Genomic DNA, 16,332 nt, shown 5'->3' on the forward strand with positions numbered 1-16,332 from the left:
TGATAAGTAACGTACGAGTCATCGAAACGTTACTCGTAAAACACGCACTGTTTGGTCTGGAGGTGATGGGGTACCTATCGTGCTAGTCATCGAAACGAAACATATACATAACTTTGTATGGAGGTGATGGGGTACGTACCGTGCTAGTCATCGAAACGTAACATATACATAACTTTGTATCTAGAAAGATGAACATAAGGCACATGTGGTAACACCTTTAAAATTTGGTAAGAGATATTTGAAAGACTTGACCTCACTTTCAAGGTCATACATTAGATGTGTTAAAAAACATGTAGCTTGTTGTGGTGAATTTCTAACTAGTTTATTAACAAAACGCGGAAGCCAGCGTTTATTTGCAATACAGACGAGCAAGTCAATACTGAAAGTTCAATTTGTTTATTTGCAAGTGTTGTTAAACAGGTACACACTAGATTACATCCTGATGAAATTACCTTAGCCTGAACGGTGTCGTTAGAGCTGCCTTGTTTATGTAGAACAGACCATTTACTCATTTTAATCTAGTTATATCAACATCTATTACACATACCACACTATATAAGGTCGTGCGGCGTCGCCGATCGTGTTATACAAGTTTATAAGTAGGTCACCAATAGGTTAGCATGTAAAAGAGCAAGTAACTCCATTGTCTACTAATCATAGTACAATTATAGAAAAGACATTAGGATGATGATGATGATGATGATGATGATGATGATGATGTGTGTGAGTTAGTGTTAGTGTCTTTGGTGAGAATTGATGTGTCCGTTCATGTGTATGAATTTACGTATGAGATGATGATGATGATGATGATGATGATACTGATTGATGATTAGGTGTGTGAGTTAGTGTTAGTGTCTTTGGTGAGAATTGATGTGTTCGTTCATGTGTATGAATTTAAGTATGAGATGATGATGATAAAGTGTGAGTAAGTGTTAGTGTCTTTGTCCTCTTGTTTGAAATTACCATAAGTTGTCAAACTTGGGAAAATAAATTAATTAAAATACAAACAAACAAGGGTGAATCAAGTCTCACGGATTTGACCCCACTACCGTGTAAAGCTGATACGCTGGCGTCTCCTTCGCCGTGAGTGACGTCAGAGAGAGAAAGGTACTTAGTGTTACTACGTACCACGTTCAATGTGTAACTCGTCAACCCATCCTGACGGTAATTTGACCTAAAGATAATGCGCTGACATTTCCTTCCTCGGGGAATCAGAGAGAAAAAAAGTACTAATTTGTATCATACATTTACTGCTCATACGTACCAAGTGCACGGTAATGCTGGGCACCTTTCCTCCCGCCATCAACAATTCCCGAAACACAATTACATAGTAAGCAATACATTTGAATAATAATAAAACAAATGCATGCAAGAGATCTTGGCCATAAGGTATATTATTTTAGGTATTCCATTTTTATAACGAGAAAGAGACAATAGGAAAATAAATATGAGAAGCTAAACTACTGCTTCACATGTGTAGGTATACATTAACGCGTTGAAGTGAGACATTGTCAAATGGCCCTACACTTATTTCAATGTGGTGTTATCGGACTACAAATTACAACACATTGACAACTCCCATTTGTCTTGCTGACGACAAGTTGTAAAAGACAGAAACACTCAATACCATACATGTAATACCGTTAACAGGAGTCCAGGTGCATATCTGATACCAGATAGTGTTCTTAATGTTAACATTATAACATACCGCTAGATTTCACGAGTCTATTAACTGCTGTATACGACTAATGCAATAGTGAACACGTGGTGACATAGGGATCAGATGCATGTTTGATGAGTTTGATGGAATGGTATCTACAAGAAAATGAGCACATGTCCACGTCCAAATGGAAACGCGCACTATTGACTGTACAAGGCAAGGGAAACTGCCGAGAGACACACAGATGCAAACAATAGGATTCTTGACCAGCCTGACGCTTTGCCGTCTGTTACATCTGTTGTGTCCAGTTTCTGGTATATTCGTTTGGCCTTCACACCGTTTGCCTCCAAAGTCTGTAATAATAAATTGTGATCAATTAATTAATTCTGGTTAATCTTTATTTATATTCTATGAAAGTTTCGCTCCCATGGATTTCACTAATGGATCGCAGCACCTTTAAGTTTTACTACACGTGTGTAATACCATATAACACGGCCGTATGACATAGGAAAAAGGGTCAGTTATGTGATGAATACCATTAAGGATGAATGTAACAAAAAAGACAGGTGAATGCAGCTTTAAAATTTAGTAATAGATTCAGTATACCAAACAATAAACTACACTGCACCGTCCTTCTAGGACTCATCGGTGATGCTAGGGACGAAAAAGATCGATAACCAAATTGTCTAAATACCGTAACTAGCGAAATAGAGGGAGAGATGCGTAAAACGTCAGAATAATCCCTTACGACAACATCCCAGCAGTGCTGTTTTATTTGTTTATGAAATGTCTTTTGTCGATTGACAAAATTATTCTTGTACCGTAAATCCTTTTTATTTAGCGAGAAAATATTTTTTATGTTTAGTCTAAAGAGTAAAATTCACAAGAGTACACAAAAATTTATCACAATTTTGTATACAATAGCTAATTTCTGCTTAGTGCAATATATCCGAGAGAATGTGCTTTAAATTACAAAGAGAAACAATAAAAGATTAACAGCTGATGAAAAAACTCAGGTTTGTTATTAAGGTACATACCATAACCATCGTCTGTTCATCAAATGTTCGCGTAATCTTGGAGAAGGGTGGGTCTAACTGATGCAGGACGAGCTGGTCGTTCTCCAGGTTCACCGACGTCTGTTCAATAAAGTAATAACGGCATATAGATAAACGATGTATTATAATGTGAAAGGCTATAAAGGGACATATCAGTAGACAGTTAATATACCCTGTAATACCTAGAATGCGACTTAATAAGATAAAAACTGAAAAATAAGCTTCAACCTATTTAATGAAAATCAATAATAAAGCAAGTTTTATCAGCTAATATCAGCTATATATAATCTAAATACTCTTGTTCGCCAAAATGCTAGTGCGCATTAAGTTCTGGTATGAGAGGAAACTGAAGTGCCCGAAGAAAAGCCACGCTATCTGGAAGGTAACCCATGTTTTTGCACGTCTAAATTTGGAATAAATATTGCTATGAGATACACGTTTGCTTTGTTTCGTTACCCGAAAATGGGGTGCTTAGAACGCCAAATGTCACCCGAGGTTAGGACGACGGACTTCCGTATTGACCTCGCTGTCAGACAACCTAAAGAAGATGGATGCCTTGTGGGTTGAATATTACTCGCCTTTGGGAGGAAGAACTACTATTTTTGCTGCATCTCAACCGAGTTAATGGATGAGCTGAATGTCACCTATTTGTTTGTAACAACTGACAATTTTCACTAATGAAATCTATGATATAAGCTAGCAAAATCTCCCTTGCGGGTTGAAATGAAGGTACTGCATTAATAAGGAAAATTAAAACTATTGGAGCGCAATGCTTTTATCAGTAAGACGGGAAGAAAAGATGGCTGATAGCAAACGTTTTGCCAATGTAAAAAACCCTGACAATTTCCAGAAACAACTAGCACATATAATGCATTAAGCACAAAAGACAACCGAACAGACTGTGCGCATCTTTCATGCATATTTAAAGGAAAAGAATCTTGAGGATACACGTACAATGCCATACTGATAGTTTCAACCCTGGCCATTTTTTTCTTTCACGAATGCACGTTCTGATAGATCAACCGTGCAAGAAGTCCACTCTCGCATCAATTAGTAATGGTTTTAATATGATATAAGAATATCCATGAAGCTTAACAGACAGGGCCTTGGATGTACTGAGAAGTTGCTGGGAAAATTGATGTTTGAAAAGTTTATTAATTATTCGATGAACTCACCCGAACCATCCGTCCGTCATAAGTCAGCCATGTGCACTCCTGTCCCTCAATAAGTTGTACATCTGTCTGTCCGACGGGCGAGGAAGTACATATAGACCAGCGCCCTCGTGTGACACGGATAGTTTGACAGGGACAAATGAGGAAGCCTAATTTTCTTTTCAACCAGCACACACCTTAAAGGAAAAGTACAATTCTTTGTTATCATTGTAATATATGGATTACATTTTTTATTTTTTTTTTGCATTAAGAGTTATTCCAACCTGATTCAACGTAGGTTTTCTCCGGGTAGTCCGGTTTCCTCCCAGTGAAGATCCCCGCGCAGTTACACCCGGGACGATAAGAGTGATTTTTATAAGTTGAACGAATTTGTTTTATAATTGTTGTAAAATAAACAAAGTTTATATTTAAGATACTGAAACTTTTCACTCTTTTTTCAAATTGTTTGCTTAATGCACTTATTGTCAATATTTGGGAATATGACGCTATTTGGCTAGGAAGTGACTTTTACCTAACATACGTAGGATAAAGTACCTATTAAGAATGTTAGAATACCGATACAGAATTTAAAGGAAGGCACATACATGTTCCCTCCCCATGCGGCCATTTTGTTCACGTAGAAGTCACCACGTGGTGCTAAGGCCAAAAGAATGGAACCCAATATCTTAAGTATTCAGAATCATATTTAGAATACTGCATAAGGGGAAAGGCGCATACTATAACCCTTTATGGGCGGATTGGTCGAGTGGTTAACACTCCGGTCTTCCACGCAGGCGACCGGGGATCGATTCCCAAAGCCGTCGTACGCAAGGAATATTCAGAGAAAGTGTTTTGCTGCTGCCCAAACAACTCCAAAAACCCAAGTTGGAGATTAAAATGGTGGAGTCTAAAATGGTCTGGGGTGGATGTTGTCGTATATGTGCTGTAGCATTCAGGTGAGGTGGCACTATAAATGATACCGTTGGCAGCACGATCCTACTAAAACCAGAACACAATACATCTCCAGCACACACGCAGGCAAACACACAGAGAGATATTAGTCAGGTGGCATAGGGCTAGTAGTTAGCGCCTGATAAGGCAACTCCTGCTATTTCCTTTAAATCGTATTGATTAATGTATATGCTAAATGTATTGATTGTATAAATTGAATAACTATGTACTGTAAAGCGCTTTAGAATGGCCTATTCTAGCTAGATAGGGCGCTATATCATAAAGAATTTTATGATAAAAGTGCTAAATTTGAACTTTGATTTAATATATCATTATATTCGTTATTTGGCGTATTTTAAACTATAAACTTTCATTCAATCTATACCATCGTGTGACATAAATATAATTAATATCCTGGAACTATATGTGTAAATTGTTTCTCCTGAACTTGTGTCAATTTAGATAAGTTCTATTTATTAAGGTTTTTCCTTTAAAGTCGACATGTGTCATTGTTGTCAGATTAACTCATGCATTTACTTTGTCCATCTTATACCATATACCTTTCAACTTATTTATATTACGTAACAGGATTAACTGGTCATACCAGATCGGACACTGCATTCAGTCTCAGACAAAGGACAGCTAAATTGGCTTACCTGGTCGGGTACGGCCGAAGTCTGAAAGGCCGATTGCTATGAATGACAGATGTCACTCAAACTTATTACTTAATTGATTTTGTGTAAATGTACTTAGGACACGATTATGATTGGTAACTTCAATTAGGAACTAGGCATCGCACTGTACGGGTGTGTTTTTGGATACTCCAGATATCATCCACCGACCTAGAGAAAGTTATTTTAATAAATTTATATTTGGACCATACAACATCTCCAGAACTTTTACTTTTCAAATTGTATAACAATACCCCACAAAAGGGTTGTTATAGCTATATCAAATGTTGTAAATTATTATATTATTAGTACAACATAACAAAATGACAGCTTTTGGATACAAAAGATAATTTACTCTTAAAGTAGTATTTCTTGTAAACACTGCCAGAATAAATCTCAGCAACAAGGTACCAGCCAACCTCAGGGGCTAGGTAGTCCACCTTTAACCATATTTTGACATGATATTATCAGTATAAAAAGAAAATTTATTAAATAATTAAGACTTTTATGGATAAGTATTTTCCATAATTATTCATAATACAATTTTTATAATTTTTACACTAATCGATATTCTGGTTGACATATTATTTTTGTCATTTTCTGAATGTAACTTAAACTGTTTTATACTATTGTTTCCTCATTTTTAAAGCGTGTTTATGAGCACTTGTTTCCTCTTTCATCCGTCTAGTGCGGTTTCCATTTACTATTGAATTTCCTGGTTTGTGTCGATTTGCCAGATGTTTGTGATGCAATGTATCATATTGTGTATTTGTTTGCCGTGTACCACTTACAAATAGGAACTTAGCGGTTCCGTTTAGCCTCTTTGTTCTATACCCGATGCGTATATCCATGACCATGACCTCGAGCGGCCACAACAAAGCTTTGTTGTGTCTGTCAGATCCCTCAGCAGATCCGTTTTCTTTATCCTCGTCAGTTCAGTTGTTGATTCGATAAAGCGCACGTTAGGTAAAATTGGATTAAATATATATTTCCTTATTAAGCTTCATCATGTTGGCACCTATTCAAATATTGATGTCTGTAGGAAAACAAAAATAACTTGGCTAGAAGTGGGGTACAATTTGTTCCCATGTGATGGACTACTCACTAATTGTAACGATTTCATCATCACTAGTTGTTTCATGCTTGCCCTGCCTTGTTTTTAGAACATAATCTGCTCCAAAATACTAGTATTTTAAAATGATATATTTTTTGCCGTTCACCTTCTTGGAAAAGTTGTCCTCCTAAAAATAAAAAGGTGTTTCTTCAGTTTTTTATGGGGAATGGTAGTGTAAAGGGAAGCAAAATGCTCTGATCGAAGAAAACAGTGTCATGATACGACTGTACCCTGACTCCAGTGTACCAATACGACTGTACCCTGACTCCAGTGTACCAATACGACTGTACCCTGACTCCAGTGTACCAATACGACTGTACCCTGACTCCAGTGTACCAATACGACTGTACCCTGACTCCAGTGTACCAATACGACTGTACCCTGACTCCAGTGTACCAATACGACTGTACCCTGACTCCAGTGTACCAATACGAATGTACCCTGACCCCAGTGTACCTATACGACTGTACCCTGACTCCAGTGTACCAATACGACTGTACCTTGACTCCAGTGTACCAATACGACTGTACCCTGACTCCAGTGTACCAATAAGAATGTACCCTGACCCAAGTGTACCAATACGACTGTACACTGACCCCAGTGTACCTATACGACTGTACCCTGACTCAAGTGTACCAATACGACTGTACCCCGACTCCAGTGTACCAATACGACTGTAACCCCAGTGTACCAATACGACTGTACCTTGACACCAATGTACCTATACGATTGTACCCTGACTCCAGTGTACCAATACGACTGTACCCTGACCCAAGTGTACCAATACGAATGTACCTTGACTCCAGTGTACCTATACGACTGTACCCTGACACCAGTGTACCAATACGACTGTACCCTGACACCAGAGTACCAATACGACTGTACCCCGACCCCAGTATACCTATACGACTGTCCCCTGACACAAGTGTACCAATACGACTGTACCTTGACCCCAGTGTACCTATACGATTGTACCCTGACCCCAGTGTACCAATACCACTGTACCCTGACACCAGTGTACCAATACGTGTACCTATACGACTGTACCCTGACGCCAGTGTACCAATACGACTGTACCCCGACTCCAGTGGACCAATACGACTGTAACCCCAGTGCACCAATACGACTGTACCTTGACCCCAGTGTACCTATACGATTGTACCCTGACCCCAGTGTACCAATACGAACGTCCCCCGACCCCAGTATACCTATACGTCTGTACACTGACTCAAGTGTACCAATACGACTGTAACCCCATTGTACCAATACGACTGTCCCCTGACCCCAGTGTACCAATACGAACGTCCCCCGACCCCAGTATACCTATACGACTATACCCTGACTCAAGTGTACCAATACGACTGTAACCCCAGTGTAACAATACGACTGTACCTTGACACCAGCGTACCTATACGACTGTACCCTGACGCCAGTGTACCAATACGACTGTACCTTGACCCCAGTGTACCTATACGACTGTACCTCGACCCCAGTATACCAATACGACTTTACCCCGACCCAAGTATACCAATACGACTGTACCCTGACCCAAGTGTACCAATACGACTGTACACCGACCCCAGTGTACCAATTCGACTGCACCCCGACCCCAGTGTACCAATACGACTGTGCCCTGACCCAAGTGTACCAATACGACTGTACACTGACCCCAGTGTACCTATACGACTGTCCCCTGACACAAGTGTACCAATACGACTGTACCCTCACTCCAGTGTACCACGACGACTGTGACCTGACTACAGTGTACCTATACGACTGTACCCCGACTCCAGTGGACCAATACGACTGTAACCCCAGTGCACCAATACGACTGTACCTTGACCCCAGTGTACCTATACGATTGTACCCTGACCCCAGTGTACCAATTCGACTGTACCCTGACCCCAGTGTACCAATTCGACTGTACCCCGACTCCAGTGTACCAATACGTCTGTACCCTGACCCCAGTGTAAATACGGCTGTACCTTGACACCAGTGTACCAATACGACCGTACCTTGACTCCAGTGTACCTATACAACTGTACCCTGACACCAGTGTACCAATACGACCGTACCTTGACTCCAGTGTACCTAAACGACTGTACCCTGACTCCATTGTACCAATACGACTGTACCTTGAGTGTACCAATACGACTGTACCCTCACTCCAGTGTACCACGACGACTGTACCCTGACTCCAGTGTACCACGACGACTGTGACCTGACTACAGTGTACCAATACGACTGTACCCCGACCCCAGTGTACCAATACGACTGTACCTTGACTCCAGTGTACCTAAACGACTGTACCCTGACTCCATTGTACCAATACGACTGTCCCCTGACCCAAGTGTACCAATACGACTGTCCCCCGACTCCAGTGTACCAATACCACTGTACCCTGACACCAGTGTACCAATACGGCTGTACCCTGACCCAAGTGTACCAATCCGACTGTACCCCGACTCCAGTGTACCACGACGACTGTACCCCGACCCCCGACCCCAGTGTACCAATACGACGGTACCCTGACCCCAGTGTACCAATTCGACTGTACCCTGACCCCAGTGTAAATACGACTGTACCTTGACTCCAGTGTACCTAAACGACTGTACCCTGACTCCATTGTACCAATACGACTGTCCCCTGACCCAAGTGTACCAATACCAATAAGAATGTACCCTGACCCAAGTGTACCAATACGACTGTACCCCGACTCCAGTGTACCACGACGACTGTACCCCGACCCCAGTGTACCAATACGACTGTACCCTGACCCCAGTGTACCAATACGACTGTACCCCGTGTACCCTGACTCAAGTGTACCAATACGACTGTACCCCGACCGCAGTGTACCAATACGACTGTACCCCGACCCCAATGTACCAATACGACTGTCCCCTGACCCAAGTGTACCAATACGACTGTACCCCGACCGCAGTGTACCAATACGACTGTACCCCGACCGCAGTGTACCAATACGACTGTACCCCGACCCCAATGTACCAATACGACTGTACCCTGACCCCAGTGTACCAATTCGACTGTACCCCGACTCCACTTTACCAATACGACTGTACCCTGACCCCAGTGTACCAATACGAATGTACCCCGACCCCAGTATACCTATACGACTGTACCCTGACTCAAGTGTACCAATACGACTGTCCCCCGACTCCAGTGTACCAATACGACTGTACCCCGACCCCAATGTACCAATACGACTGTCCCCTGACCCCAGTGTAAATACGACTGTACCTTGACCCCAGTGTACCAATACGACTGTACCCTGACACCAGTGTACCAATTCGACTGTACCCCGACCCCACTTTACCAATACGACTGTACCCTGACCCCAGTGTAAATACGACTGTACCTTGACACCAGTGTACCTATACGAATGTACCCTGACTCCAGTGTACCAATACGACTGTACCTTGACTCCAGTGTACCAATACGACTGTAACCCCAGTGTACCAATACGACTGTACCCTGACCCCAGTGTATCAATACGACTGTACCCCGACTCCCAAGTGTACCAATACGACTGTACCCCGACCCCAGTGTACCACGACGACTGTACCCCGACCCCAGTGTACCACTACGACTGTACCCTGACCCCAGTGTAAATACGCCTGTACCTTGACACCAGTGTACCTATACGACTGTACCCCGACTCCAGTGTACCAATACGACTGTACCCTGACCCCAGTGTATCAATACGACTGTACCCCGACTCCAGTGTACCACGACGACTGTACCCTGACTCCAGTGTACCAATACGACTGTGCCCTGACTCCAGTGTACCACGACGACTGTACCCTGACTCCAGTGTACCTATACGACTGTACCCCGACTCCAGTGTACCAATACGTCTGTACCCTGACCCCAGTGTATCAATACGACTGTACCCCGACTCCCAAGTGTACCAATACGACTGTACCCTGACTCCAGTGTACCACGACGACTGTACTCTGATTCCAGTGTACCAATACGACTGTACCCCGACCCCAGTGTACCAATTCGACTGTACCCGACCCCAGTGTACCAATACGACTGTACCCCGACCCAAGTGTACCAATACGACTGTACCCTGACCCCAGTGTACCAATACGACTGTACCCCGACTCCAGTGTACCAATACGATTGTACCCCGACCCCAGTGTACCTATACGACTGTACCCCGACTCCAGTGTACCAATACGATTGTACCCCGACCCCAGTGTACCTATACGCCTGTACCCCGACCCCAGTGTACCAATACGACTGTACCTCGACCCCAGTGTACCAATACGACTGTACCCCGACCGCGGTGTACCAATACGACTGTACCCCGACCCCAGTATACCTATACGACTATACCCTGACTCAAGTGTACCAATACGACTGTACCCCGACCCCAGTGTACCAATTCGACTGTTCCCCGACCCCAGTGTACCTATACGACTGTACCCCGACTCCAGTGTACCAATACGACTGTACCCCGACTCCAGTGTACCAAGAATGGTTGTTTGAGTTTGGATTATGGATTTGTTTAGCAACTACAAAGGTCAGCGATAAAACGTTGTTTATGATACTAATAATAATAATTGGAGGTTCCTATATACCGCTTTATCACAACCTAGTTCGTAGGTCGTCTCAAAGCGGTTCACAAATAATTATCCGTTGCAACCAGACGATATCTTTCTCAACTCCCTGGGGAGCATACAGTCGGTGCTGATATTTCGGCACTCACAGCATTAATTCTACATTCTAGCACTACCAAAACACGTACTCATTTACAGCTGAGTAGACTGGAACAAGCAGCGTAAAGTATCTTGCTTAAAGATACAACACTGTGCCGTGCCGTGACTCGAACCAGCAACCCTTCAGTAACGAGCCCGGCGTCCTACCACTATACTACCGTGCCCCCTTTATGATTTCAATTCAAACAGGGCAGGTCCGTGTACTTATCAGTAATCGATGCTGGAAGACATTGTAATGCAGAAACATGATTATCAAGTATTCCATCATTCAACAAATGGAAATTCACAAGTAAGGAAACCTTGATTACCAAATAAGCTTCATTCTTTTTCAAAGCAAGGCATTTGATACTGTTTGCAGATATGGATTAAGTTATACGATCCTTCTGCTGCCGACACATTTGAACACTTAACATGCAGATCGTCGAGTGTGGTTTGGACATCGGAGTAAAAAAATACAGACGTGCGTTTTGTTTTCATTTTGAATTGATTCTAAACTGCTTAATATTGTTTTGTATGCTGACCTGATAGATGAAGTTCAAAACGGGCTCAATTCTCGATTTATAGGTAGTCCCACAGGGGTTCAACTCCCTACAATGGCCTGATCATACGTGAGATATATAGCTGTTTTATGGATATAAACCATTCTTTACCTTACAAAAGGAAGCTGTAACGCATGAAATATCATATTTAAAAATAGGTAGCAATTGACCTTTGTCTTCGTCCAACAATAAGTTATGCTGGACATGCAATTAAGAACCGATTGACCCACCAGACGGATTTGTCTTGACCACAATGTACTGAATTCCTGAATATATTATATTTTGTACATGTACCATATTTTACACTGCATTTTCTCCAATTCTCTCCTAACTTCCCCTTTAAATTATCCCTTTCTCGTCACTATCCCTAAGCTATAGTTGTTTTTGTTGTTTACGATGAGAGGTAACAGATTTATGTAAGTGTATCAGCACTTGTTTCTGTCTTCCATTCATTTATGTTCAATCATGATTGAATTATGTGTTACATATGCTATGTGAATAAAACAGAGTTAAAACTAATCAAGAATCAGGAATTTCGAGTTTTCTTTCTATTGTAACATACCACGAACACACAAATCGAGACATCTTCGGTCTTTAAAATAGGGTAATAGAGAAAGTAAACCAAAAATATTTTGTCGAAACTACTGTTGAAACAGAGGAGCAGGTACGTAAAACCCTTAACTTATGAATTTAAAACAAAGAGGAGTACTGATTAACCTCAAAATCATCATCTTTAAAATGTGTATAGTATGAACCGTGCCACTAATCAATAGTGATAACTGGGTCAATCAAGGTTACAGCAAACCGCGGGGACTAAAATGTCCAGCAGCAGAATCAACCACCTTGTCTCTTGGAAGATGAACTAAACACATACCCAGGTGATTGCACCTTCAAAATTTGGTATAAGATACAGTGAGCCAAAAATGAATCACTCTGCAGCACTCTTCGGGTCTCAACGTTAACGTTGATGCCAGGCCAATACGTCAAGTTAGGCTCGGGTAGATAGTATTGGCTTATGTTTGAGTTAGATGTATACCGTGACTAACTGAAACTTCGGCACAAATAAAGATTAAATATTAAAGTTTATATATCATAAACTAAGTACGTGGTGGAGGGAGGCAATGACGCAATCTTTATATGGATAAGTTGGCATTGATCTCGGCACAAGTCCGAAATTCTATTTCCCTGTATAAAATAAACATAACTGTAAATATAGCTGGACCCGTATCTCATAAAATCGTTCTAATGCTCAAACAATTGACTGACATCAAATCAAGGTAATCTTTAAGCATAAATTAATTGCAGAACCGGGTCAAACTGATTTAATTTTTTACTCACCCATGCATCTACAATAAGATCCAAAATTTTCCGACCGGGTAAGTTTCCAGGTTCCGCTAGCGAAATGTGGTGTTTCCTCCATTTATGAATTACTGTGTCTCACGGTATAATGTGTATTACGACCGCCTCAACGATATCCTGTGCTCATATATGAAACTGAGGGCTTTGTCACAACGCTATTTATTATGTATAGGATCCGGTTAGGGCGATAGTCATCCTCGATATCGAGGGGTTACGTTCACTTTCGCTCTCTACACCCCTGACATATGTCATAGCAAATTTGAAGGCACGAAGATAGCTGATTGGTTGGTCTCAGTTAAAAAAAAGAAAATGCAGCTCTAGACACCAAATCATTTTTTATACATATGACTTTTTGACAGTCCAGCAACCAGTATCGAGGTAACGGATCTTGCATACTTGAATGTATTGAATTATAATAACAGAGAATGTATATGTTAATTGTTAATGGCATTAATTTTGCCGTTCAGAATATTCCGTTCACGCTCAATGTCCTTACATTTTACACTATTTTCACTCAATAATTGTCCCACAGCTCGCAAATGTACATTTTTAACAGCATGTTTAAATGTTAACGATTTGGTAATAACGTCATCTCCTGAGAGAGAGAAGGGACATAACATGATTTACATAAAATATCATTTATACCTTTTGTCAAAATTGCAGTGATCTTTACACATATTTCTTTTCACAATTGCAATTTTTGGATAAAATATCAACCGTCTTCTTTTTTAAAGCGTCAATGATAGCCTCTCTTTGAATAATAGTTATTACCTCTCGAGACTGCTACGAAGACACTGTTTTTTGTTGTTGTTATCACATATTCGTTTTATACAACTGAACAAAAAATATATCGTATTGAACGGGAAAACAACACCCCTGCAAATGGGGGATCGGGAAAAGAATATACCTGCTGTTACCCACCGCATCGTAGGAGGCGACTAATATGTTAACCCACTGCATAATTGGGGATTTGCTTTGGTGTCCTCTATTTGGGGACACAAAAGCGACCATAATAAATCTGCTGCCCCATTGCAAAATTTGGGATCTTTATCTCTCTTTCTACTCCTTACTACCTTTTTTCTATCGCCTTGCTTGGCAACACCTCACTTTGGGCTTAAATGTTGAGCGTTTGCCCACGTGAGGAAGGCAATGGGTTCTGTCCCCAGACCGGGACATACCAAAGTCCTTAAACATGGTATTTGTTATTCCCTGCTTAACGTTCAGCATTAAGGGGAATGGCATCTGGTTCACCCGTTGTCAGTATATTGAGATTGAGATAGCACTATAAAGTCGGCATCAGATCAGCGCTATCACAAGGAGGCAAGCACACCAACATACCCTGTCTCATGCATATACACACGCAAGCACGCATACACTACACACATGGAGGCATGTCCCTAACTGACCTTAGCTGTTAATAGGACGTTAACCAAAATTAAACCAAACCAAACGGGAAAACAATGACATTTTCTATTTCTTATATATTTTTTTCACTTACGCGACGCAAATATTGCTTCATCAGAAAATCGCGGGAATGTGTAGCGTATTTTTTTTACGCCAATTTCTAATGACGTCACGCTTGACAACAATGCAGAGCGCCATTTTGATTGGGTTTTCACTGCAATTTTGCCGTTTGCTGTTATTATCTGGTAAGATTTCCAGACAAAAATGATATTAATTGTTTAGTTTTGTAAATACAACAAAACCCCTTATTCTGCCGCCATTTCATTTAAACTTGAAAGTGAAAATCTACGCAGAGAATAGAATGTACCGTTCAGACTGGACAGTACTAAGAGTGACATGTGAAAATATAATATTTCGTATATCTTCACTGCATTAGAGATATGTTTTTATGAAATGGAAAATTCATGATATTTCACTAGTGAAATTTAAAACAAATACGGATACTGTAGGGTTAACTATCATATTTTTGCAGACAGTATGCGGGCATTCGGCAAACCTCAGCCGATTCCGGTACCTTCATCTAACCTCGGATGTATGACGGTAAGCGATATGCAGCTACGCCAGCACATTGTGATGCGGCTACCGGTTTACTTATTAGGAAGACTTGCCGCTTTACAAAAAAGTTCTTAAAATGGCGTCGTTCGAAGAATGTATAGAGTTTTCATTGCAGAGTTGTCCTTTGTTTAAAGAAAATTGGATAAACTTGAAAGAAAAGCAGCTTCAGACGTTAAAGGCTTTGTATGATGGTCAAGACTGTATATCTATTTTGCCAACAGGCTATGGAAAAAGTGTGATTTTTCATTTATTACCGTGGTTTGCTCAGCGTCAATATGCGAGGGAGAAACCGATGACTGTCATAGTGGTTTCCCCGTTAAATTCTATCATGGAAGACCAAGTGACGAGTCTTAGAAAGAGCGGAATAAGTGCTTGTTGTCTAAACATTACAGGTACAGTAACGAGTTCCACTATACATCTATAATGTTAAAAATCGACTTTTATCTGTGGAATATAGTACACACACACCCTGTATTCCCATAGGAGCCTGAAGTTCTCTAAATAATGAATAATAATAGTAATACACAAAAAATACCTCTTAAATGCTTAAAAAAAATAAAAAGCATATAAGAGTGGTTTTTTTTTTTGTATTAATATATTATTCATTATTGACAGAACTTCAGGCTCCTATGTAAAAGTTTTGCCCTCGTATAGTGATTTTTCTTTCGTCAACTCTGTGGTTCTGTCTTGACTTAACTTCAGCTGGCTACAGGTCAATGAATGACAACACGTTTTATAAAGTTCTACAATTTATTATGTACTAAACGAAACTGAAGTAAATTAGATGAAACATGATGAATAGATATGCACAATGCTACAGCACGTCAACCACTCGACCGGTCCATACTAAAACAGTATACCGTGTAACATATGTCCTCTCAAAAATGTCCACGCGGTAGGCTATCCCACCTTGGAAAATAAGTTTAAACACACCCCGATAATATATTACAACATGTCTACAACGGGAAAATAACCATCCTAAATTAGTTAGATGGAGATCTGCCGAGGTGTGCCGAATGAGTATGCGGGCTCAAGTTCCCAGAAGGCGTTCATGCATGGGGAAGCACC

General features: G+C 40.9%; 1 protein-coding gene across 1 annotated transcript; it reads right to left on the bottom strand.

The window, feature by feature from the left end:
- Nucleotides 1–387: 387 nt before the first annotated feature.
- Nucleotides 388–13,409, bottom strand: LOC110461354 (fatty acid-binding protein, adipocyte-like). Its single transcript, XM_021514800.1, has 4 exons — nucleotides 13,225–13,409; nucleotides 3,891–4,063; nucleotides 2,698–2,796; nucleotides 388–2,013 (listed from the first exon to the last, which is right to left on the bottom strand). The coding sequence occupies exons 1-4, from the start codon at nucleotides 13,304–13,306 to the stop codon at nucleotides 1,861–1,863; spliced, it is 507 nt and encodes a 168-aa protein (XP_021370475.1). The 5' UTR covers nucleotides 13,307–13,409; the 3' UTR covers nucleotides 388–1,860.
- Between the last annotated feature and the right edge of the window lie 2,923 nt (nucleotides 13,410–16,332).

This window comes from Mizuhopecten yessoensis, unplaced genomic scaffold (assembly GCF_002113885.1).
Source record: "Mizuhopecten yessoensis strain PY_sf001 unplaced genomic scaffold, ASM211388v2 scaffold10603, whole genome shotgun sequence".
Classification (NCBI taxonomy): Eukaryota; Metazoa; Mollusca; class Bivalvia; order Pectinida; family Pectinidae; genus Mizuhopecten; species Mizuhopecten yessoensis.